At 64.5% G+C, this 25,779-nt stretch overlaps 1 protein-coding gene and 1 long non-coding RNA gene across 9 annotated transcripts in view; one reads left to right on the forward strand and one right to left on the reverse strand.

The window, feature by feature from the left end:
- The window catches only part of ARID3A (AT-rich interaction domain 3A), a 32,191-nt gene extending 9,794 nt beyond the window's left edge, over nt 1-22,397 (reverse strand). The window contains exons 1-5 of one of the 8 annotated variants that reach the window (XM_027049430.2): nt 22,228-22,397; nt 19,288-19,423; nt 17,997-18,637; nt 16,803-17,163; nt 567-639 (exon numbers count right to left, since the gene is read on the reverse strand). In XM_027049430.2, coding sequence (XP_026905231.2) covers nt 567-639; nt 16,803-17,163; nt 17,997-18,394 — 832 coding nt within the window. In that variant the 5' untranslated portion in view covers nt 18,395-18,637; nt 19,288-19,423; nt 22,228-22,397. The other 7 variants (XM_053220262.1, XM_027049434.2, XM_053220263.1 and 4 more) reach the window with 7 other exon arrangements.
- Nucleotides 1-25,779, forward strand: part of LOC128314980 (uncharacterized) — an 87,572-nt gene that overhangs the window by 41,820 nt on the left and 19,973 nt on the right. The window lies entirely within an intron of this gene.

Below are 25,779 nucleotides of genomic sequence, written 5' to 3' on the forward strand. Positions count from 1 at the left end.
CCAGACCCAGGGGGTGGGACGGGCTGCAGAGGCGGGGGCTTGGCCTGGTACGCTGTTGGCACTTCATAAATGCAGCCCTGTGCTCAGCATGTGTGGGGTGCCGCCACACAGTGGCAACTGTTCCTGGCCCGTCTTACAGACGGGGGAACTGAGCACCCCCCCCCGCCCCGCCCCCGTAGGCACAGGGGAGGGGCCGGGACTGGCCTTGCACCAGCAGCCACGAACACCAGTGTCAAGACCACGAAGGCCGGGAAGCCAACCCGAGGAACTTCTATCCTATTGTCCCGGGGCCCAGCTGCCCTCCTGGCCATCCACCTCTGCTCCCTGGAGGCCGGCTCTGCTGCAGGGGACCCTGGGGGCGGTGGCCGGGGGTCCCTGGGAGCCAGGACTCCATCACACCACGGGTCTCGGCAGCAAAAAAAGGCCTGACCTGACGGTTCTGGGTTGGGGACCAGACACCTCCTACCCAAGGACCTACCCCTTAGACGCTCCCACCTGTGCCTCCCCCATCAGACCCGACTGCCAAGCAGGCGCCAGTCCCCAGGACCCCCGTGGGCGAGCCTCACCTCGCTTCTGCATGAAGCTGAACAAGTCGTCCAGGAACTCCTTCCTCTTGGGGTCCCCGTCCAGTTCGTAGAGCTGTGGGGTCAGGGAGGGGAAGGGTCAGCCGGTGTCAGCGCTTGGGCACGGGCGCCACATCCCCACTGAGGGGCGGCCGGCAGAGGCAGGTCCGAGGTCCTGAGGCCCCACGGAGCCTAAAGAGCCCGGCCCCAGTTTCAGATGAAGACACAGGTACCTGCGTGTGTCTCCCATGGCGGTTGGCCGCCCCCAAGCCACATGCTGGGCCCCTTAGAATAAAGGTTGAGTCTCCTGCAGCCCTGAAGGGCAGCGCCCAGACCCAGGGGTCTCCTGAGGCGGGTCCCTCCTGCTGGCCCGCTCCTGGAGCCCCAGGTGTCCCTCCAGCACCTCCACGGGCTCCTCCGTGCACCTGTCGGAACCCTGCTTCTTTGAGGACACCCCCTACTGGATTGGGCCCCCTCGTCTCCCCCTTAACTAACGACACCTGCAAAGACCCTGCTCCCCACAGGAGCTCGTTCTCGGGCCGGGAGCTGGGTCTTGACATGTCATTTGGGAGACACCATTCATCCCAGACAGACAACGCCGGTGCAGACAGCCAGCACGCAGAGGCCACATCCTGGTGCTGCCCCGAGAGGCGGCTCTGTTTTGTAGATGAGGAAATTGAGGCCCAGAGGCAGGCGAGAACCCAGAGCCTGGGAATGTCAGGGGCCTTCGGCCCAGACTCTGCCCTGGGCTCTCCAGTCATTGGGTGAGGGGCTCGGGGGTCCCCGGCTGCATTGACCACCTGCTCCCAGGGGCCGGCAGCGGAGGTGACTGGAGAGTGGAGTTGGAGGGGGGCGGCGGCAAAGAGCAACCTTCAAGTTAAGCCCTGGGGAATGGACCCAGAGGGATCAGGCCCGTGGGGGGCCTTGAAACCACCAATCAGCCCCGGCTGGGACAGTCCATCATTAGGGCCCAAGAACACGCCAACGCCCAGCGCCTGCCGCCTGCCACATCCCCGGGGGCTTCGGAGGCAGGGTCTCCGGTGCTGGCCGCCCCTCAGCCTCCCTCCCCTCTCTGGGGTTTGGTTCCTCCATCGGTGGAACAGAGACAACAACGCGGGGCCTCCGGGCACAGGCCGGGGTGGTCCAGGCTGAGTCTTTGTCTCTGCCCTGCCCCAGCCAGGCTGGCCAGCTACATTCCTGTGCTGATTTATGGTGGCCAGGGAGGCCCCACGCCTCCCCCTGCCTGAGGGTGTGTGGCCTGCAGGTGGACCTCGGCCATCCTCCCCTGCCCCGTCCCCGCCTCTCCCGCCCACACACCCTGCCACGCACACCCCCCTCCTGGGACCTCACGCCCACTCTCCTCCCTGACCCTTCCTGCACCACGCCCCGTGCGACTACCCGCCGGTCGGGTTTCCTGTCAGCCTGCTCGCTCGTGTGGGATGTGGGGGCTTCGTGTGGTTTGTCACTAGTGTCCAGGTGGGGTCAAGCACACGGCAGTCGGTGAATAAATGGTCGTTCGGTGATCCCTAACTTGCCTCAGTGTGGGCCAGCCTGGGCAGAGGGGCATCACCACGTTTTTGGAGTCTCGCTGGAGACAGCAGGTGTCCCCAGGTTCACCTCCACCCGAACCCCCACCTGTGCAATCTTATCTGGGAACGGGGTCGTGGAGGATGTGGTCAGTTAAGCTGAGGTCGTACTCGGGAGAGGGTGGCCCTAATCCCACAACACGTGTCCTTCTAGGAGAAGAGACAGCCACAGAGAAGGCCGTGTGAGGACGAGGCCACAACTGAGGGCCGCCAGGGGCCGCCGGCCACACCAGAGGTGGCAAGAGGCAGGAAAGACCCTCCTTGGAGCCGCGGGGGAGCATGGCCCTGCCCCACCTGGATCTCGGACATCTGGCTCCAGAATTCAGGAAAACAAATTCCTGCTGTTTCAGTCTCACAGTCTGTGGTCATTGCTACGGCCGCACACACAGGCCCCTCCTGATAGGCGGCAACATCTGTGAGATCCTGACCTGGGGCGGGGGCGGGGGGGGGGGTGGTGTCCACCCTGCCTGAACCTCCCTGGACCCGGTTCCGAGAGACCTCAGTGCCCCTCCTGCCTCAGTCCTCCCATTCGCGAGGACAGCTCACCATAAACACGACAGCTTCACCTGGAGCTCCAGGAACCGTCGTGACCCCTGTATCCCAGGTGGGGAAACTGAGGCTCAGGATGGAGACCAGCTCCCCCGAGACCTGGCAGCTGGCTAGGTGGGGGAGCTGTTAGCCCCCAGGCCAAATGGTGGGTGGACAGGCCTGTGGCAGGGCCCAGTCAGACCCCCATGGGGCCAGGGTATTGTTCGAGGCCGTAAAGGGGGATGTGCAGGGCCCCCGGCTGCCGGGGGGAGGCCGCTTTAACGGCTGTTGCTGTGGGCAGCTGACAACAAAGGCAGGCAGTAAAGGCCACCCCAGCTTTATGGGGCTCAGGCCCCAAGTTCCGCTCCCCTGCTGCCCCGGCCAGGCCGGAGGGACGGGGGCATGGGGGGCGGTGTCCGGGCCCCACTGCAGGCCGGCACGCCCACCGCCTGTCCTCACGAGGCTCCAACTCACACCGCGGGGACACAACACACCCCGCGCTCAGCCCAGGCCTCTGCCCCGCTTGAGGTGGGCCGGGGGGCACTGAAACCAGTCGCCTGCCACGGCCGCAAACCCAGGCTGGACACCCGCGAAGCCGCCGGAGCCCCTCCCTCGGGCCGAGGCAGACGACCCGCGCCAGTCTCAGCTCTCGCCCTGGCCCCGCCTGACCTAGTGGCACCAGCCACCCCCCAACGGCCCTGCAGCCCACGAGGGCCCCGGAGACCCCCCCCGCCACCCCCCCCTTCCTCCAGCTTCCAAACCAGTCCCACGTCCACGCCTTTGCCCCAGCAGCGCCTCCCGCCTGGACCGCCCCCGCTGGCTTCTCGAGTCCCGCTCTCTCTCCTCAAACCCGCCCCCCCCCCACGGGGCCCCCGCCCCCCGGGGTCACGGCTGCTGCCCCGTCTCCGTGGCACATGCTCTGCTCCCACTGGAACATGTTTACTGACCGTGGGCGACTTTCTCGTTTACTGACGCTCTTCCCCTGCCCTCCCACTGCCCGAGCCACGTGGATTTACACGCGGGGCTGGCCACAGGCCCGTGTGCCCCAGCAGAAGGTCACATAGACCCTGTCTGCTTCTTCCCGAAAGTCTACAACCGGGTACCAGGCGGCTGCTTAACACACGGGCCTTGATTTCTCAGTGTGCCACGGGATGGGGCCGCTAACCCTTTTCCAGATCTGTTATGTGCCCCACAAGGCTCATGCTGTGGGCGAGTGACATCCTACGCTGGGCAGACGGGCACCTGGGGGCCCCAGCTTTCCGCCAGGGAAAGGGGCAGCCATGCCCCTCCCTGGGCCCCAGCCGGCCGCGTCAGGGGGGTACACCCAGCCCCCCACGGGCCCCCTGCCTGTCTCTCGGCTGTGGCGGAGGGTGACGGAGGCCGGGGGACCCCTTGTTGCCAAGTGGTCTTCCCCACCCCAGCCCCACCCACTTCACAGAAAAGGAAACTGAGGCACAGAGCGGGTAGGGCCAAGCCTCCCTGGTCACCCCATGCAGCAGCCAGAGCCCGGCAGTCTGAGCATGAGCTCCTGTCCCATCCCGTGTCCCCCACCCGAGACCTGGCTTCGCACACTGGCCGCCCCTCCTGCCCTCACCCCTTCCCAAGTGCTCTCACTGAGGGGCAGCCGTGTGGGAGGCCCAGGTAGTGGCAAAAACAAGGTAAGCGCTCCCCACCCCCAAGCGCAGGATGGGCAAACAGGAAATTCTTGTTTGTGGTTAAGGAGCATTGTCTGTGCTAGGAGACTCCTTGTTGGTGAGCGGGCCATACCGCTGACCAGGTCAAGTTGTGTATCTGGGAGCTGGGTGGGGGGGCCTTCAGCTGCCCTGCAGAGGCCAGGGAGCTCACCCTTGGCGGGGGACCCCTCCCCCCCCCCCCCCCCCGCCCTTGGCCACCAAGCCCGCAAAGCGAGGGGCCTGGCCTGGGGACGTGCTTGTGCGGGGAAGGCACCACCAGGACCCAGCACACAAGCGGCCCCCTCCCCAGGCATGACGCTCCGACAAGATCACATCCCCAGGGGGCCCCACCTGGGCAACCCCGAGCCGGTTCCCAGCCCACCACGGGGGCCCGGGGGGGGGGGGGGGGGCAGCGTCCAGCCCAAGGCCGAGGGGCCCAGGCTGTAAAGCAACCGCCTGCAGGGCCCCTGGGAGGACCTTTGCCCCTTTAACGGTGTCTGCTCAGGCCCCCTCCTGCCACCCAGGAGGCTCCAAAGTCCGCAGGGCTCCACCTGAGGAGGAGGCTGCTGGGCCCGCAGGGAGACAGGGGGGGGGGGGGGGGCCGCCGCTGTCCTTACAAGGCAGAGAGAGGAACCAAAATTAGGAAACATCAAGAAAGCCCAGTGCCTGGCGTTCCGGGGCCCGTGAGCCCCAAGCCACCAAGGAAGGGAAGGCAGAGCAATGCCAAGGACAAGAAGCCTGTTAGAAAGGCTTGCTGTTGCAGTGCCCAACACAGCTTACAGGACACCAGGAGTGTGTCCTCCTCCATGGCCCGGAACCAGGGTCGGTGGGTGGCAGCGTCACAGGCAGGGCCGGGGGGCCCAGAACGCTAAGTGTGTAACCTCACCTACTTGTCTCTAAACCTGGAAAAAAAGGATTCACGGGAATGAGATCCACATCACACAGAATTCACCATCTCAAAGTATTTCGGCGGCATCGAGTGTGTTCACGGAGTTACGCAACCACCATCTCTATGTAATTCCAGAACATTCCACCTTCCCAAACCCAACCCGGTCAGCCAGGCCCCGCCCCCACGAACCCCCTTCCCGCCTGTGGACGCGCCTGCTGGAGGCGAGCGGCATTCCCGCGTGTGTGGGTGGACGCGCTGCTCCTCCGTTACCCGCCGGTGGGCGCAGGGCTGTCCTTACGGGCCTGCTGCTGACACACATCGGTATACCCTCGCCTGTCTTTACGTCCTCAGGGTTTGGGAGAAGGATTTATTCACCGTAACTCCTGAAGGCAAAGTGAAACAGCAGAGAAGGTGGCAACACTGTTTTTTATCCCCCGCACCCCCCCACCCCGGAGACTGACCAGGACAGTAAACCAGATGCAAGCTCGCAAGGGCAGAGGGTCCAAGGACCTTTCATCTCTACAGACAGATGCCATCGGGTCTCCTCTGCTCTAAAGCCGACCATGGCTCCCTATCGCTGTCAGGATAAAGCCCAGGCTTCCTGCTTTCCAGGCCCAGCAGCTGCTCCCCGAGGCACCTCTGCCCCACCACACCGGCCCCTCTGAAGTATAACGCCAGGTCCAGATGGAGCCCTCCTCCCACCGAAGCCTCTGCTCCCGCGGCCGGGTCTGACCCCCAGGCCGGGGCAGCACGGCCAGTGAGGCTCCGCACCCCCACCGCCCCCAGCGTCTGTCACCGGGCATATGACTGTGCTCGTTCGGCGAAGGGCTCCCCCCACACCCAGACGAGAGCCCCCAAGGGCAGGTCTGGGGGCTGCGGGTGCTGGGCTCGGCGCCTGCTAATGAAGGAAGGAAGGAGGCTCACTGAGGCTCTCGGCCCTGGGCCCCCTCCCATCCCCCACACAAAGCCTCTCCCCACCGACCGAGATGACTCAGCATGTCCAGCCTTGTCGCCGGGGCCCCAGGTGGGCCGGGAACAGAGTCCCTGGGGGCCGCCCCAGCCTCCCCCATTCACAGAAACAGCCGCAGGTGCTGGGGCCGGGCAGGCAGGGCGGCAACCACTGGGCCTCCCCACCACTCCTCCAGGCCACTGTGCACCTGGGGAAACTGAGGTGGGCAGAGGGCAGGTCTCCTGGCAGCATCTGTGGACCGCCAACAGCTCGCCTCGTCCCAGGTGGCACGGCCCCGACGTGGCAAAGCTCGGGCCCCACCCCTCGCGACAGTGACCCCGGAGCAACGTGGTGAACGAAGAAAGGATGGAGCTCAGCGGGCACCTGGCGGGGAGGTGGGTCAGGGTGGAAGAACCCAGAGTGGGGAACCCTCCCTGTCTGTGCTCCGAGCCCCAGTCTACCCATCGCAGGGGGCAGGGATGACGTGACCAGGAAGCCGGTGCCCCGTCCCTGTGCTGCAAGCACGCAGGCCAGCGGACGGCCCAGCCAGGCTCCCGGGGAGTTTTGCACCTGAGGGAAAATTCTGCCGTGGAAACTCTCCCACGACACCTCTCAGAAGAGGTGGACGCCGAGCGGGAGCTGTGTCAGCCCACAGGCGTCGGCCGAGACAACCCGTTTTGCAGCCACGTTGAGCACCTTCTGTACGTCAAGGCTGCTGCTGGACGCTGCCCAAGAGAACCACAGGCCAGTGGGGGACACGGCAGGATCCAAGGGAGGCACAGCGGCCCGGGGGGCGGGGGTCACTGGCTGCCGCACGCAGCAGGGCCTCAGGCGACGTCTGGGCGACCTCGCGCCCTTCCCGTGAGCCGCCCTCCTGGTGCACCTGACCCCTGGGGCACCCGCCTGGGCGACCAGGCCGCCTTTCATTTCCCGTCAGCGCCGGCTCAGCCTCCTCCACACAGATGTGGTGAGCCCACGGGGCTCGCAGGAGATTGAGGAAGTGATTCTGGGCAGGGCACAAACATCTGTCCGCTCGGCCTCGCACCCCCGGCCGGCCATGTGCCCCTCTCTGAAAAGACGGCACCCCACCCATGACAGATATTAATAAAAAGCTCCAGAAACGAGTCATAAGGCTTAACGTGGAGCTGAAGCTTAGGGGCACTTCTTTCTGGATTTCCAGATTGTGCGGGCCGGGCATGTGCCCCGACACCACACTGCTGTCCTCTCCCGGTCGGCCTTCTGCACGGCCGGGGCCACCCCGGGGCCTCAGTGAAGTGGGCAGGGGCGCCTGCGGCATCGAGGTGGGGACCATGGGGACCAGGACGTAGCTGGGGGTGGGGGACGGGGGAGGAACCACCTTGATGGCCAGACAAGCTGATCGCCCGCCAGCACCATGCCAAAGCTGGGGAAACTGAGGCCCACGGGGGCACACCCACAGGTCCAGCCCTGAGAACGCACCCTGGATGGAGGGCGGCTGAGGAACGATTCTAGGAAGAGGTGGGGAAGCGGCAATTCCTCGCCCCACGCAGCATGCGAATGACAGGCAAATCCCGCCGGCCTCCAGTCCCTGTGGGGGCCCCTCACCCACTGGCCGAGGGGAGCCCACCTCGGACCAGGAAGCAGGGGGGCTGAGAGAAACCTGCAGGGCAGCACGGAACCCAGGACCCGGCCCTCGGGTGCCCCAGGCCGTGTGGAGCCTCGCAGGGCTGGGGCAAGACCCTGCCCTAAAGCACCTGGCACTCTGGGCAAACGCTTCAGGTCAGAAAGCCAAGAATCCTGAATCTTCTCCCCTCAACCCCAAGCAGTTAGATACCCAATGTCGCACTCGGCCTTGGGGCATTTCGTACGAGGGTCACCAAACAGCCTCGCAGCTCCCACCTGGCTCCCGGCTCCGAGCGGCCAGGGGTCCAGTGCTGTGGCCAGGGCCCGGCACCCAGGAACTAAAAGTCCCATCATGGGGTTTTCTCTGAAAGGGAATTTCCTGGTGGCTGGGAAGGCTCAGAAAGATGTCCCTGCCCTGGCTGTGCTGTCCCCGTCCTGCCATCGCCGGCCAGCCTGCGCCCAGTGCAGAGAGCCAGGGGGCTGCCCCCCGCCTCCCTCCCTCTGCCCAGGAGTCGAGAGGAAGGGGCCCCGGGGTCCCCGCTGGGTACACCCACAGGAGCCTCTGCCAGAACCCGAACGGAGGACACAAGGAAGGAATTGGGTCTGCCCCGGGGAGGCCAGTGGCTGAGCGGGACCACCAGAGCTTACCTCCTGGGCATCCCACCTCCGCGTGGGCCACCGTCCTAGGGACAAGAGGAGCCGGACACGGAGGGGCAGCCCCAGGCAGCCCGAGGCTGGCGCCCGTCCCGCCCCACCACTCCTCTGCCAGGACACCCGAGTGCTAATTAACTACAGCAACAACCAGCACTCACTCTAACGCTGCCCGGTTCACAGACAGGGAAACTGAGGCTTGCAGCGGGGGCACAGACAGCAATGGGCCGGTGGCTGGGCCCTCTGGCCCCTTGCGGGGGCCAGAGAGAGATGAGAGACCTCAAACCCCGCTGTCCTTCCCAGAATCCGGCACCTAGTCAGCGAGTGCGTGGACTGTCCCCAGGCCACCATGGGCAGGGGCCACCTGGGAAAGTGGCAGCTGAGGAGAAAGCATGGTGCGGGGGGGGGGGGGGAGGGGGGGGCGGGGGAGGCAGAGCAACCAGGGACTCTGCCTGGGCTCCAGGCCCAGCTCCCCCAGCAAGAAGCCAGGTGACCCTGGCAGGCCACACTGGTTCCAGCCAGCCCAAATCCTGGGGAAACAGCTGTGCATCTGGCCACAAAGTGGGGGCGATGAAAAACGCTAGGAAAGTTAGCAGCCCCCACCTGGCCTGCCACGGGGAGCCCCTGGGGCCGGGGGGCTGGGCAGGTGCCACTGGGGTGGGGGGGACCCTCAGAGACCCCTCACGAAGCAAACAGGGACACAGCTGGACCAGGAACTAGGGCCCAAGGCCACGCCCCACCACGCCAGCCTGGGCAGATGTGAGACCCACCCCCAGGGGCCACCGCACCTGGAGAGAAACCCCAAGACCCACCACCCTGCCCAGACACACCCACAGCCCCCGTACACAGCCAAGGGCGCACACAGACCCACGGCCCTGCCCGTGGATTGGCAGGCCACGCCACCCCAACGTGGTCCCTGGCACAGGCACAGACACTCCCTTCCAGCCAGACACACAAACAAGACACGCCCTCACTCTCTCGAAGATAATGGCCCCAGACAGCCCGCCCTTGCCACGGTGCCAGCCCAGCCCACTGGGCCCCACACCCCCACGCCGCGGGACGGCCTCCTCTGCCTGCGTTGTCCACGGATGCGTCCCCAGGGCCCAGGACGCAGGCTGGTTCACAGCAGACACCCCGCGCTCTCGTGCAAGGACCAGGCTCAGGCAGGCACACGCGCGGGGGCACAGCCTGGCACTTCCCGCCCAAATCCCGGCCGCGACCCCGCCCCCAATCCCCACGGAGGGTCCACAGAAGGCCAGGCCTCCCGCGGCTGCCTGAGGTCCGCCTGCAAGGCTCTCTTCTTACAGGGACACGGGTCATCGGACTCAGGTCCCACCCCACTCCAGCACAGGCTCATCTCAACTAACGACACCCGAGGAGACCGTTCCCAAACCCACGTCCTGGCGTCCCGGCAGACGTTGAGTCCGGGGGACTGACTACCATCAGCTCACGGCGCGTTTCTTCCTGGAATGTTTCTGTTTGTCCCCTTTGCTTGTCAGGGAGGACCAGAGTGTGGCCCTGAGGTGCCGGGCCTGGTCTGGAGGGCGTGGTGGGTGGTGCTGGCTCTGTGCCCCCCCCCCCACACCCCACAAGACCCCTGCCAGCAGGGCAAGGCCGCGTCCCGTGCTGGGGCCTTCAATAGGCAGACTGGTTACCGTTTAACCCCGTGACCCCCCCAATTGTCCTCAGCCGCGTGCAGCCTGGCCAGCGGAGAAGGGGCGGTCCGTGCCCCGCCCTCTGCGCGTGCCCACCCACCAGCCTGCACCCCCAGCCGCTCCCCTGACCCAGCAGGGCGACAGCGTCTGTAAATGGGCTCACAGGGCGGCTGCAAACAGCCAGGGAGACGCCCCTCCACGTCCCCGGGGCGATGCCGGCCCCGGGATCTGGAAACTTAGGGACAAGGGGTTTACGACGCAGACAGGGAAACTAAGGCACGGACAGGGCAGAGCCCCACCCAGCAGCCCCCCCCCCCCCCACCGACGACACCTCTGGGTCAGGGAGAGCTTGTCCCTGCCCAAGATCCCACAGAGCTGAGAAAGGAATTGAACTTGGCAGCACCCCCCCCTCGCCCCCGCAACCTGCCCCCAGGCCCTGTTCACACCTCAGGGCTCCCTGGGGAGCATCAGCAGGGGGCAGGCAGGTTCGGAGGTTGAGCTGACCCCAGGGCCAGTTGAAGCCGTCACTGACCTGGACAATGTGACTTTCTGGCTAATGGTTAATGGGTCGCACCTCGACCTCACGCTTCAGGGCCAAGGTGAGCTCGTCGCGGGGGGGGGGGGGGGGGGGGCGCGTGGACACACCAGGCTCACACGCACGCGGGCCTCCAGCTCCCTATATTTGCACACAGCCACGGGGGACGGTCAGCCCATCACACAGGGACCCAGGGGACATGCAATGCACTGGGCTCCCCACACTCTGAAACACATGGGCCCGGCCTTCCACAAGCACATCCAGACCGCAGGACACACACCAACACGTCCACGAAGGGGAGGGACCTGTCACGCGGTGCCCGTGCACGTGTGCACAATCACAGCAGGCGAGGGGATGCACAAACACACCTCCGAGGAGACAGATACGCATAAAAGACGCTGCAGGGGAGTTCACATGGCTCCAGGATGTTCAGATGAACACGCAGGAAAGCCTCAGCATCAGCACACGCGTGGGTTACAAACACCCGGAGGGCCCCAGGATGCCCCCAGACCCCCCCCTGCTCCGGTGAACACAGATGCCAGCAAACACAGGGCCCTTGGAGACTGCCCCCCCCCGCCCCCCAGGTCCCGGGGACCCCGCACCTGCCCCCCCCCACACCCCCACGTCTGAGGGCTGCACCCTGTGTGGCTCACCCGTGCCCATCCCCTAACCGGACACAGAACGTGGACACTGCCCGCTGGGCACCACTCCCTGCAGTGGCTGCGTATGTTATTAGAAAGCGTGGGGCGGGCCGGGAGCTTGGCAGCGGCCACTAGGGTGGGGAACGGGTGGTGGGCGTGGGGCCAGGCCCCGGCGGCCGTGACCCCACGGCAGTGACTGGGTGGCTGGCGGCGGCGCAGGGGCCAGATAAGGTTCTTCCGCTGAGTCAGTGCGGTTCCCAGGGCTGGCACGGGCAGGGGCACAGTGCCAGGGGCTGGCGGGCGGGCACCCTCCCCATGCCCGCCACGGCCCGCTGGCTCCGTGCCAGCAGCCACAGCGGCTTTGATGAGGCAGGCGCTGCCCCAGGCGGGGTGGGCCAAGTTCCCAGGGGCTTCTCAACACCCTCCCCGCCCCCAAGCACACGGCCCCGGGCTCCTGGCGCCACAGGAAGAGGCTGGGCATCAGAGACGGGCCCCAGGACACACAGGGCCTGGCCTGCTGCCCACTCTGTTCCAAGCACGGCAGACGGATGTCGCCAGGTTCAGGACCTACTGTCTGACCTCTAAACCTTTGCCCAGGCTGTGCCCTCTGTTCAGGACACCCTCTTCCACCAGAAACATTTTCATCCTGCGTCCCTGGCCCAGCAGACTGAGCCTCTTCCAGTCCTGTCCGGACCACAGGCCCAGAGGGGTCACCCATATCGCTCACTTGCCCCACTCCAGACCCTGCCAAGTCTCCCCTAGAGCCCACCTTTCGTCTGCCCTAATGTCTGCTCACCCCCACCCCTCCTACTGGATGTTCCAGCCACACGGTTCCCAGACGCACACTCTACCCTTCTCTCTCCATCTAGCAAACTCTTACGTATCCCGCAAAGCCCCAGCCCCAGACCGTCTGGGCAACCTTCTCCTCAACCTTCCCCCTGGCCCAGCCCCAATCCCTAAAGGCTCCCTGCAGCCTTGGGGGCTCCCAGGCAAGACAAAGAAAATCTGTCAGCTCCTCCCCAAATCCCCACCCCCACCCTATGTTGCCCAGGGCCAAAGATGTTCATGGCAGCATCATTTACAGCAGGCAAACAGGGAAACAGACACTGTTGTCGTCAGCCCCACGAGGAAACCACAGTAGCTAAGGAGAAGCCAGCGACGGGGAGCAGGAGCGCTCGGATCCACAGAGACACTGAGTGAGGACAGGAGCAGCGGCCAGCCTGGCAGCCCGAGACATGGCACTTTGACACCTTACAGGACATGTTTCTGGACATGAATGGCCAAAGGAAGGCCAGCAAATTCCCTTTCTCTTTCCACGAGAATGGTATCCAGTGTTACTTCTGGAATCGAAAATGGAGTTAAAAAAGCAGCCGTGTATCTTCTGTAACTAGGAAAAAACAAAAACCAAAAAAAAAACCTAAGTGAGATGAAAGGGCCAGAAAAAAAATGAAATGTGACCCCAGCCTCACTCTGCGTTGGGCCGGGCCTGCTATAGGGAAGTAGGACACCCACAGGCATAAAATGGATCCCAGGAGGCCTGGGCAGGGTCCCCAGCGAGGACACAGAGGCCCCTGGGGCCTGGAGCCTGAGGCAGCAGGTGGCCCTTCCCACCTAAGTGCCTGTGTGTGTCCAGGCCCCAGGTCCTGACACCTGATGTGAGGCCCTGGACCCATCGCCTCCACTGCAGACAAAGGGGACAGAGGCCCAGGGGTCCCCGGAGCCCCAAAGCCGAGGTAGGGCTCGCCCCCCGCCCGTGTGTCCACTTCTCCAGTGCATCCTGGAGTCCGGTCCCAGCGCGGACACCTCATCCGTGTCACTGAGCGGTCGACCCAGCCACCCCACGCCAATCTCCGTCAGAAAAACAGGTCCAGCACTCAAGTGCCCTCCCCGGCAGGATCCACGGTGTGTGCAGGGGACCCCGGTGAGAGGCCCATCAGCTTCCTACACGGTTAGGTGACGTGCCAGCCGGAGCTGTCACCCTACGTGTCCAGGGTACGCAGCGGAAGGACATCACCTTGAAAAGCGGGGGGAAGACACCCCTACGTTTAACACCAACCCAAACCACAGTGAGACCTCACCCCACCTTGACTTGGGCGCCAAAGTCGTAATCGCTGGTGACCACAAGTGCCGGTGAGGACGTGGGGAGGCCAGAGCCTCGTGCGGCCATGGGGAGGAAAACAGTGGTGCCGCTGTGGGGGAAGCGGTCAACGGGTCCTCGAAAGGTCAGACAGAGTTACCGCCTGACCCAGCGATCCCACTCCTGGGGTTGTGCCCACGAGGGCTGAAAACACACATCCACACAAAACGCGCACACGTGCTCACAGCAGCGCGACTCACAAAAGCCCAAGGTGTGAGCAACGCCATCCACAGGTGAGGGCAGACACACGGTGCACCCGCTGCGCACGCGCACACCCACAGACGACCGCGTCCACCGTGCACGCGCACATCTGCGGACGAACGCATCCACGGCGCACGCCACTCCGGTGTGTCCACTGCGCACTGCGCACGCCCCCAGGGGCCCATGTCTACCGCGCACGCGCACACCCACAGTTGACCCTGTCCGCCGTGCGCGTGCACGCCCCTCAGGTGCAGCCACCACGCACGCGCACGTCCCTCGGCCGCAGCAGAAGTGAGGCGCGCACACCCGCCGCCCCGCGGTCGGACCCTGAACACACGACGCTCAGAGGGGGAACCAGACGCGAGAGTCCACACGGGGTGTGGGCCCACGTGTGTGAAACGTCCAGAACAGGCTCATCCAGGCACAGGAAGGGGGCTGGTGGGGGAGGGGCTGGGAGAGGGGGTGGGGGCGTAAGAACTAAAAGATGCATTTACAAAAGTTCATTTTTGAGGTGACCAGAATGTTCTAAAATAGACGGGTGATGGACGCATAACTCCCTGAAGACGCTAGGAGCCACTGAGTCGCACACCTTGGGTGAATCACGTGCTATGAGACTTGCTATCAATAAAGCTGTTGAAAACAGTCCCCACGTTTGAGGAGCTGAGACCAGGGATCCCGATCCTTAAGCAGCCAAAGATCTGAGGTTAAAAGTCTGCTGGAGGGGGGGCAGGGTTAAAAAAAAAAAAAAAAAAAAGTCCGGTTTAAAATCCTGCAATGCCACTTTCTAGAGCCCAGGCACACTGTGTTGGGGACAGGAAGCCACCAGGATGCCACGTGTGATGCCAGGAGCCTAAGATCCTAGTGGCTGCTGCAGCTGCCCGATCCTGGCCGTGGACTCCAGGCGTGTGGGCCCCGTCCCCGCGTGTTCCCAGGGCCCTACAGCGGGGAGGCCCCAGTGATTCAAGGGAAGGCTCCGTGGCCACGAGCCTGCTGCTCCGGGTCCCTCCCTGCCCTGGCCGCCCCGGGACCTGCAGCCACCCGGAACTTCACGGCTATCGAGGGTTCGTAGGGGAAGTCGGCCCAGGCCCTGCCAAGACTGGGGAGGAAGAGGCAGAGACAGTGCCAAGTGGGCGGCCGGCCGGCCCGGCTGCCACGTGCCAGGAAGGCTGTGGGGCAGGCGCCAGAGTCAACATGGCCCAGGACAGTGCCGACACCGGCGACACAGGTGCTCGGCCAGCTGGACCTGCCGCGGCTGGGCGGGAACGAGTCCCCGTGCTGCAGAGAGGCCCTCCCCTCCCCCCGGCCCGCACCTCCCGCAGCCCCATTGCCCGGGGACCTGATTCCGTCTCCTGCGGGGCCCAGCCTGGCAGCATCTGGCCTCCACACATGAGCCAGTCTGGATCCTGCCTCAGAGCCTTTGCCCAAGCCGTCTTCCCCGCCAGGTGCACCATCCCTCGGTGTGCGTGCACCTGACCCTCACGGCACAGCCCGAGAGGCTTCTCCCACCTGGCCCCCCACGTGTCCCCCCCTGACCGCCTCAGCAGTTTCAGTGTTTCCTGGTATACGGACCTCCACACCACAGCACGGGGGCTCTGTCTGTAGGGGCTCAGTATGACCCTGACACTGACCACATGCACGTGTCTTGGGGTTCCCTGACCCCCTCTGGCTTCGGTTTCCCCACCCCTGGGCATCCCTGAAATATCACCATCGTGTTCCAGACAAGTGCGGGTGGCTACTGTGGCCCTTTGTTCCTGACACGCCCGGGGGCTTTGGGGTCTGAGCCTGTGACCTGCCTCCAGTCAGTGTTGAGCCCCAGGGGCTGAGGCCACTGAGCAGGGGTGGGAGGTTAGGGGTCCTGTCAAACTCTGACCTCACAAGGACTGTGTGGCCTTAAGTCTCCCTTTGGGCCTGGCCATGACCCTATAATGCTGGGTGCATCTATCCAGCTCTCCAGCCCCCGAGCCTGGAGCTCTCTGTAAATATTCCGTGAACAAATAAACATAACTTGCCCACACTGTGCCCATTTGTGTTATTTTGGACCCAGAGGACGTTAAGAGCAACACTGTGGCTCAGTTTTCCCATCTGCAAAATGGGACAGGCACGAACCCAGCCCGCTGGTGTCTCCTTCTGAAGGGGAGAGACACTGAGGCAGGGAGCAGGCTCGCGTCCACACGCAGGGGTGGAGCCTCCAGCAGGAAGGGGGTGTGGGGGGCACCGTTCCCCCTCTACACCCCTCCCCTCCTCATAGCTCCTGGCCTGTCCCCCTCAGCACGTGTCCGATCTCAAGTCCTCTACTTTACGGGTCCTGTCTCTGCCTGAGGCAGGTCTCGGAGGACCGTAGGATGCACACCGCTCTTCCCCAAGAGAGGCTGGAGCCCATGCCCTTGTCCCCGGAGGCCAGTTCCTGGTCCATTCCTCCAGAGCTCCGCCAAGAGGGGCCCACAGCCAATTCTGGGAGGCCACTCGTAGCCACCTCCCAGCTCTCACACGCTGGCCTGTCCAGTGGAGCCCTTCGAGGCTCAGGCCCTGGGCCGGGGAACGCCAGGTCCCCCGCCGGCCACTCCTGGAGGTCGGGGCAGGGCCCAGCTGGCCACGGACTGGAATGTGAGCCCGGCCGGACGCCATCTGGTTTCCATCTGCCCAGCCCAGCTCGGCCCAACTTCAAAGGGTCCCCCGCCCGGCCACTTCCTCTGCCCCGGCCGCCCGCAGGGAAGGCACCAGGACGGCCCTGCTTCCTCCCCGCCCCTCTGTAGCCCCAGGGAGCCGCTCTGCAGTCCACAGCGACGTGGCCACCCCCGGCTCAACCAACGGCTGTGGCCTCGACACGCCAGACTCCACGCTGACCGGCAAGGCCTCCGGCCCGTATGCCCCAGCCCCCACCTCTCTGCCCACACGTCCACCCGCTGGGCCTCACCCCGAAGGCACAACCCAGGCCGAGCCCGGTCGGGTCGCGTGGCCTCTGCCTGGGCCCCTTTCCTTGCTGTCTCTCTGCGGGTCCTCCTGGTACACACTCCGTGCCGAGCAGCCCCCACACTTCTCTCTCCTGGCTTTGCTCCCTCCCCCACATCCGCGCATTCCACGGCCGGCCGGTCCCACCCACGGGCCCCCATCTCGGCCGGGCGTTCTGCAGGGCTCCCAGCGTGCAGCTGGGTGCCGCCCGCCCCAAGGCCCCCGTCACGACGCGCAGCCCACCTGCTTGAACTGCTCCTCGTACGTCCAGTCCCCGTGGTCTGGCGGCTGCAGCTGGGGCGCCACGTGGGCGGCCCCTCCAGCGTGGGCCAGGCCGGCCCCTGGGCGCTCCTGGCTGCCCAGCACCCGGGGCCCGCCGTCACCCCGGAAAGCCTGGGACGGCGGGGCCCTGCGGGGGATGAGAGCCGCGGAACCCAGGCCGGAAGAGCCCGGGGGCCCCAGCCCCTCCTCGTCCTCGTACTCCGCCTCCTCGTCCTCGTCCTCCTCCTCGTCCTCCTCCTCCTCGTCCTCCTCCTCCTCGTCCAGCTCTTCCTCCAGCTCCTCCTCCTCCTCCTCCTCCTCCTCCTCCTCCCACTTTGGCTTCCTGGGGCAGGCAGAGGGCACAGGTCAGGGGAGATGGCGCCAGCTCACTGCAGCCCCAGGGCAGGGTCTGCTCCTCGCCGGAGCCTCGATTTCCCTCTCTCTGCACAGAAGAGCGGCCGCCACCCCATTGCAGGTGCTGGGAGGGGCGTGGGCCATAGTCTACGCTGTCTTGTTTCCCGTCGGCACAGAGCCCCACCTGCTAACCCCTCCTGCACTCGCTGCACAGGCTTCCTTGGCGGGCCTGGAGGATCGCCCAGCCAGTTCCTGCCGCAGGGCCTTTGCTCAGGCTGTTCCTTCTGCCAGGCATGCTGTTCCCAGCCCCAGACACCTCTCCCCACCCCCATCCTTCGTCTTCTCGGCACTCCTTATCACAACCCACAATCACCCTGTTTCTCTGCTCGCTCAATGTATTCCCAGAAGGGTCCCGCCGGGGCCCTGCCAGCACTCAGCTCGGGGCCTGCGCGCGATCCAGGCGGAACGCACCAGCGGGCCAGCCAGCACCCGTTCTGTGCAGGTTCCCCCCGGGGCCACTGAACCTGCTGTAGCCTCGCCGGGCACGGGGCTCCTGGCCACACGTGGTCAGTGCCCTTAGATCAAGATGGCATAAAGCTACAAACTCAGGGCCCCCGCCATTTGAACGGTGGCTCCTATCCTGGTTGGTACGTGTCCACCGTCCTCCAGAAGGTTCTAAGGGACAGCACGGATCTCAGCAGTCGGCAGGACAGCGTCTGGTCCTGCCCGCACAGCTGTGTCCCCAGGGCCCAGAGCTGCCTGGTACGCATCGAGCGCTCACCCACCGCTTGCTCGCGGCTAGCCCGCAGACCCCCGACTCACAGGTCGCCGTCGGAGCCCGCGTCCTCCAAGTGCTCATCACCTTCGGCACGTCCTGGTGCCTCCCGGCCTCGGCCCGGGGCTGCAGGTGAGCCTGGCGCCCCTTCCCGGGCCGTGTCCTCGTCCTCCAGGCCGGGGGGCCCGTCCTCAGAGCCGCCGGGGCTGGGCGGGTGTCCGAGGCCCGCAGCAGCGGCCCGCATGGCGGCCAGCGCGGCCATCTGGGCCCGCTGCATCCGGGCCTTCTCTGGCTCTCTGTCCTCGTCCGGGGCAGCCCTGGCCCGTGCCGGGGGGCCGGCAGGCAGCTCGGGCGGCAGGGGCGGTGGGGGCTGCCGGGCCTCCAGCTCCTGGCGTGCCCGCTGCTGCCGCTGCAGGAGTGTCTCCATCACCGCCTGCAGCTTCATGGCCCTGCGGGCCGGGCCGCCCCGGGCACCAGACGTGGGCGGCAGGGGCGGCCCCTGCGGGGAGGGGGCCTGGCCGCACTGCAGTGTGGGGGCCTCAGGGGAGCCGGGACAGTGCAGGGTGGCGGGGGGTGGGGGCGGGGGCCGCCGTGCTCAGGCTGAGGGCATGCCAGCGGTGCCTCCTTCTCACGCCAGGCACCGGGCAACGGCGGCTGGTGTCTGGCTCATTCACGGGTTTCCAGAGACCTGGGGGCAGCAGGAGAGACCGTCAGACCACGCTGCAGGGCTCCTCGGCCCCATCCTCCCGATTGAGGTCAGACCGCAAAGGCCTCTGGGAAAATCTCTCCCAACCATTCCCATCAGGGTGCAGACCTGGAAGCCTCCCTGGAGGTGGTAGATGGTGCTCTCCCCATCCGCCCCCCCTCTGTCTGCCCTCCGGGAGGCTGGGAAGCAGGGTCACCCTGCACTGAACTCCTGAGGGTCTGAAGGTGGCCCCCGCCAGTCTGGGCCACAAAGAAACATGCGGTTCCTGACCCCACCTCCTGGGGAAGACCTTGGATTATTGCTTCATAAACACAGCAGGGGGACGGGGCATTCCCGGCCTCCGATTGGCCACAGCCAGCTACCAGGCACCAGAGTCCAGATGGGTTCCGGGTTCTGGTTCCGAGCTCCAGGTGCTGCTTGGACCCCTGCTGGTACAGCCCCGTCCAGATGGCTCCAGGCGCCACCCCCCTCCACTCAGGCCAACCAAGACTGTGGCTGGCCCAGACCGAGGGCTTCCTGTATACAGGTCCTGCGATCACCCTCCTCACTCACGCTCCCATCCCATTCCTCAGCCTTGACCTCTCTAGGCCTCAGTTTCCCCATCTGCAAGATGGTGTCCTGACAGCGCCCACCTCTGTGCTCAAGCAGGGACGAAGCAAGTTTGTGACGGTAAAGGCAGGCACACGGCAGGCACCATGTCGTGTTAGGGAAGGAGGCGCTGGATGGTCCCCATGTTACGGATGAGAAAAACTGAGGCCAGGAGATGCCCTGTTGGAGGACACACAGCACGTTCCCGGCAAGGCTGGGATTTGAACCAGGATCTGAGTGACATCAGAGCCTCCCTCACCACCCCACGTGATCTCTGCAGGGGAGTCCTCCTGCCCTTTGGGACCCCAAATGGGGCCAACGCCCCCAGAAGGCAAGGAGCTGCGCCCCAGCCTGGGGTCTCCTCAAACCACCACCGACCCTAATTGCCAAGGTTTAGGCAGGGACACCGGGAACCTGGCATTGCTAGGCCTCACCAAACAGAAGGACGCAGGTCCCACCCCAGCTCCCCCCCCCCCCCAAGCCCCGGGCCACACCCCCACCCACCCAGACTGCCAGTAAAACAAACCGGGCAGAAGCCAACAGGCCCAGTAGTGACAACACAGATGGCACATCATGGGGAAGGGGGACGGGAGATGGGGGGAGGGGACAGGAGACTGCCCCTAACCCAGCAAATGAACCCCCAAGCCACTCCGGGGGCAGACAGGGACCCACACACAGCAGGGGCCGGAGGGCAGAGGCTCCTGGTCGCTAGCTAGCCCACACCCGTTCCCCAGGCTGGCCACCTTCCCAACTCCCATAGTGACCTGCTAATCCGAGCCTGAAGCCACTCAGGGGAGTCTTGCAGTATAGACCCCCCCTCAACACACCCAGTCAGGGGAGGGGCCCTGCAGAGCCACAGGGACCCAGTGGCCCTCTGCTTTCTCCCCAGACCCCCTGCTGCTTCCATCTGGATAGGTGAAAGGGCAGTGGGGGGGGGGGGGTCGGTGGGTGACCCCTGTGGGAAATGGGAGAGGGTCATGTCCCCAAAGGACCTTGGTAGCCAGTAGGGACGGGGTCTCAGGGCACAAAGACCCTCTCAGAGGCCACAGTGCCAGAGGGTGACCAGTACAGTGTCCTTAGGGGCGGCGAAGTAGCACCCAGCCCCCCACTCTCCACCCTCCCAGGACTGGTGGTCACCCCCCCACCAGCCCTAAGAAGTGCTGAGGGGACATTTCACGCCCAGTGTCTAGTCTGGTCCACTACCCCTCCCCCACATTTGACAACTTCAAGACAAGCCCCCCCCTCCCTACGGAAACGCTCCAGGCAACACCCCCCTCCTCTTTGGGGGGGCAGAAGGAAGAGGCCAGAGGAAGCCACTCCCCCCCCCCAGCCTCCCCCCCCCAGGCCTGCTGGGTTTAATGACCCTTCCGGGTCGCCCAGTGGGGGAGGGGAGCAGGGCAGGCCTCCACGTTGGGGTTGGTGGAGGGGGCAGGTGGGAACCCCAGAGCTCCCCTGGGCCTTGCCTGGGGCCCCCAAGGCCGCCATTAACCCTAAGCTGTCGACGCCCACCCCTTCCAGACCCCTCCCCCCAAGAGCCCTTTGTCCTCGGCCCCTACCCCCCACTTTATGACAACCCTAAGGGAGAGGCATTCCCAGGCAAGGACCAGGCAGGGGTGGGGGTGTGCTGGGTGGTCGCTGGAACCTGACTAGGGGGCCAGAGGGATCCTGGGCCACACCCTCCCCCCAATGCCTCCCGGAGAGAGAGGTCACCCGCTTGGGCCGGGGCCTTGCAAAACACGGTTATTTAAAGAGTTGTGCAAGGCTGGGGCCCGCGGGTGGCGAAAGGGGCCCCTCACTCCACGAAAGGAAGAGGGGGTGGGGTGGGGCAGAAAGCTGGGGAGGGGGCTAGGAGAGTCGGGAGTGGGGCGGCCCGGAGGAAGTGAGAAAAGAAAAACCGAAGAAAGAGAAGAAATAAGACGACAAAAACCCCAGTCCGGATTTCAAAGGCTTCTTGGAAAGCGACCGATTTGCATGGGGGGGGGGCAACCCCTCCGGCCCGGGCGACTAAAAACGGAAGATTATTGACAAATCCGCCGCCTGGGGTCGGACGCCGAACGTTGGAGTTGACAAACGCGCGCTCCCCGCGCTTCCTGCGCCCGCTTTTGTGTCTGGGGGGCACTGACCGAGGCGGGGGGGGCTTTTCCCGGGGATCCCCGCCAGAGCGCTGGCTGCCCGGCCGAACCCACGCCCGGGCGCGGGCATGGGAGGGGGGGGTCCTCCTCCAGGGGTCCCTTTCAGCTCCGGAGCCGACACTTTATAAGTAAGCCCTCCAAGCTGGCGAGGGTCGCTAGGGAACTGCCCTCCCCACCCGGCGTTCCCACTCCGCTCGGGGGTCGGGAATAAAGCACCCGATTCCGGGGAGAAAAAAAAAATGAGATAAGAACCGGGAGCGCAGCCCCCCGCGCGCGCCTAGAGACCATTTCCTTCCGCCGGGGGGTGGGGGGCGGCGCTCACTCGAGACCCCCGACGGCCCTAGCGCAATGTGGTAGGGGGTGAGGTCTCCGAGGGGGGTCGCGGAGAAAACCACCCCAACTCGGACCCACCGGAGTCGCCTTCCCGGTCCTGGGCCCCCACCCTTGTGCCTGCCCAACTTTGGAGACCCCCCTCACTGGCTTCCCGGGCGCACTGCGCCCACCCGGGACCGGAACCCGCAACTTAAAAGGCCAGCCTCCCCCCCGCCTCACCGCGCAGGGCCCGCTCGGGGGGCGCATGCCCTGCGCCTGGCGTCCGGCCCTGCCCCGGCCGCGCCTGGCCTCCGGCCCGGGCCGCGAGCTGCGCGCTGCTGGCTCCCAGCCGCCGCCGGGTTTGTGCCGCGCGCCGACTCACCGAGCCGCCCGCCGAGTCCGCGTCTACACCCCCATCCGACCCGATTGGTAAGAGTCTCCCCGCGCGCGGCCTCCCCCGCCCCTCCCCTCCCCCCGCCGGCGCGCTCACCGCCCCGCAGACAAATCACCGGGTGACAAATCGCTCTCAGATGCAAATACCTCGCCGGTGATTCAGCGCTGCGGCCCCGGACGCGGGGAGGGGTCTCGTGAGGCCCCCTCCCCCTTCCCGGACGCCCCCTCGACCCCCGCGCTCGGTCCGAGGACGCACCGCCAGCCCAGGAGTGTTGGGGAGGGGGAGAGAGTGGCCAGAAATTTTCAGGTCACGGCCCCTTTAAATGATAATAAATAATAAAAGGGAAGGGGAACAGCTTCGCGGGAGGCCCCGCCCCCTGCTTAGGGACGGTGGGCAAAGTGCGCGCCGCGGCTCCGAGCGCACAGGACGCCGAGGGCGCGGGAGGGACTGGGAGCATCCGAGGGGGAGGGGAGGGCATTAGACCTCCGTCAGGGCGGGCTGGAGGGACCCGAGCCGGGTCGGGGACCCCTTCACCAGCTCTCCCGGCACCTAGGACGGGCCTGCCCTTCCGGGTTCGGAGTTTCACTCCTGTCCCATAGCCCAGCGACCTGGCGCTAGAGACTTCGCCCCTCCCCCCCACCCCACCCCCAACAGAGCCTCTGTTGCCACATCTGTAAAATGGGGATTAAAGACCCGGTGATGACTGGAGCTACAAGAAGAGAAATGAGAGCAGGCCGGGGGCTAAGGGAGGAGGCCAGGACCCTCGTCGGGGGTGCTGCAGGGTGGGGAGAGGCCTAGGAGACGGAAAGCTGCCGCCGGGGGCGGGGGGGGGGGTAGGGGGGGCAGCGCTGCTTGGACACAAGCGTGGGGGTGGGGGAGTGCGTGCTGGTCCTCGGGAAGACTCCTTGTGAAATCGTGACGACCCCTGCCCCCGACTGTCAGTCACCCTCTAGGAGAGACAAGATAATCTCCTTGGTAATAATAACTTGATAATAATTTTCATATTCTGAGCCTCCCCTTGCCCGCCACGTGCCCTATGCATGTTCACATCTCTGTGTAGGAGAGACTCTTAATGTCCCCATTTCAAAGAGAGCGACGCCGAGGCACAGAGTAGGGCGCCTCGAAGGTGGGGATGTGGATGTGGGCTCTGCTGGGAGGTCTGAGGTCCAGGGGCCACCCTTGGGACTAATTGCAGGGGCCCGGCTGCAGCCCAGATGTGAACCAAGTGGGAGCACGGGTGGGCAGTTGTCCACGGTCCTACCGGGTGGAGCTTGGGCCCCTGGTTTTCAGTGTTGGTTTCATGTACCCTAAGGCTCACGATTCTGACATCTTTTCAGGACATCAAGCCTCCAGTGCAAAGTGCAGGTTTCCTGCTTCAGGTGGGGGTGGGGGGTGGGATTCCCAAGCCCAGGGGATGAGTGCCTGGAGGCTGCCCCCACCCCAGGGCTGGAGTCCTGCCCACCGCTTTCAGGAGCCCAGCCCTCGAGCCCCAGGGCCTCCTGTAGCCTAATGGCAGCAGGTGGTGAGAGGCCTCCACCTTTAGGCTATTAAACACCCCGTCCCAGCTGCCTGCTCATCCACACCCCCCTCCAGTGGGAGGGGCAGAGACATCTGCCCAAAGAGGGGAAGTTTGGAGAGACCCAGGTGAGCTGGGGAGGAAAGCCACCATAAGGGTCCAGGCACCCCCCCCCCCCCAGGAGCCACTTCTCCCAAGTGCAGGAAAGCCTCTTCCCCATCATAGAGCCAAGGACATCAGAAGGCACTCCCTGCCCCACCCAGGTTAGATTCGTGAGCCTCTCTGCCTCCGTCTTCCCCTGTAAAAGGAGCCCATGTTTTGTTTGTTTTTTATACTTTTTTTTTTTTTAGAGAGGGAGCGCACGTGTACACAGAGGGGCAGAGGGAGAGAAAGAGAATCTTAAGCAGGCTCTACGCTCAGTGGGGAGCCCAACGCAGGGCTGGATCCCATGGCCTCCGCATCATGTAGGACCACAACTTGAGCCAAAATCAAGAGTCCGGACGTTCAAAGGCTGAGCCACCCAGGCACCCCCAAATGAGTCCACGTTAATTCATTCCTTGTATACTCATTTTGAGGGTTCCATTTCCTTCTGCTCAAAAGGAGGGGCACGGCGGGGTACTCTCAAGGGCGGGGTGGGGGGGTGCTGCCCTTCCCCCATTTCCCTGGGGAAAGTTGTCCATACATAGCGACTTCCCCAGAGGTGCCCAGTCCTAGAGGGTGAGGGGCTGCAGGATTCCCAGCTGCCTCCAGTGAGGCCATCCTATTTTTAGCCCAGGGAGGGAGCTGGGAATTGATTCGCAGACTTGCTGGCTCCACTGGGAGTGGGCAGCAGGCCCTGGTTCCACCTCGGTCCTCCTGGTCCTGCTATGTGATTTCCAGTTGGTGCTGACCCTTCTTTGGTCTCTGTTTTGCAAGCTGGGAAATGGGTACAGAGACCCAAGTCCTATAAGGTTTCCTGTCCAGACCATGTTGCAAGGCCCCTGCGGGTTTGGGACACCCCCCTCCCCCCGGGGAAAAAGTAGCCAGCTCCCCACTCGGGTGGGGGAGGGTGGGGGAAGCACCCTCTTAAAAATTCACCCAGATCAAAAAAGAAAGGCGGGGGAGGGCGCCTGGGTGGCTCAGTTGGTGAAACGTCAACTTTGGCTCCGGTCATGGTCTCGCCTTTGTGGGTTCGAGCCCCACGTCGGGCTCTGTGCTGACAGCTTAGAGCCTGGAGCCTGCTTCGGATTCTGTGTCTCCCTCTCTCTCTGCCCCTGCCCTGCTCATGCTCTGTCTCTCTCTGTCTCTCAAAAATACATAAATGTACAAAAAACATTGAAAAAATAGTTTTAAAAAAAATTCACCCAGATCCCAAACAGTCCACCTCCCCATGTTTTTCCTCCTCAAACATGTTCCCACATCTGGGCCTTTGCACTGGCCAGTCCTTCTGTGTGGCGTCCCCTTTCCGGGTCACCCCATGGCCCGTGCCCTCTCCTGCTTCACACTGGAGCCTCTGCTCCTCAGAGGGTCCCTCCCTGACCTCTCAGGGTCAGGCATGACCCCATCATGTCACCCTGTTTTGTCTTCATCCAGGGTGCTTCTGTTTTTGAAACGTCCGGTATTCACTTCCGGTATTCATTTGACCCACTCTTCCTTGCTTGAAGCAGGGTTTCCAGGCCTGAGGCTGTGCCTGGCACATAGTAGTTGCTCAATAAATGTTGGTTGAATGAATGAATTCGTGTGTTCCCTCCCTCATCCCACAGGATTTTTGGCGTCTGTCTATACAGGGGTGGAGAGGAACAATTCACCGTCTTGATTTCCAAAACAAACAAGCCCGGACAGGGGTGCTGGGCCCCGTGGAAACGACTCAACCCTGTTTTCCGTCACTTGCACCTGGCTCCCGGGTTGCCCTGGCCCTGCAAGCCGGGGTCCACGAAAATGCGATTTTAACAACTTTTAAAATAAGAGAAAAGCAAATGTACCAATAACGGATGTATATTAATGAATCCAGCCTAAATTATATTAGGTTTTATAAAAACAGTAAAATATCACGTTTAATATTTTCTCATGGACAAGACCCAGGAGACGAAAGTGCCTGCGACCAAGGAAGTTCATGATGCGGCTCGCTTGACCCATTCCGCCTCGGGGAGACGCTGGGCCGGGGTCTGGTATGGGGTTCGCATGAGCGACCGCCCCTGAGCGC

The sequence above is a fragment of the Acinonyx jubatus genome, chromosome A2 (assembly GCF_027475565.1).
Source record: "Acinonyx jubatus isolate Ajub_Pintada_27869175 chromosome A2, VMU_Ajub_asm_v1.0, whole genome shotgun sequence".
NCBI classification, from domain to species: Eukaryota; Metazoa; Chordata; class Mammalia; order Carnivora; family Felidae; genus Acinonyx; species Acinonyx jubatus.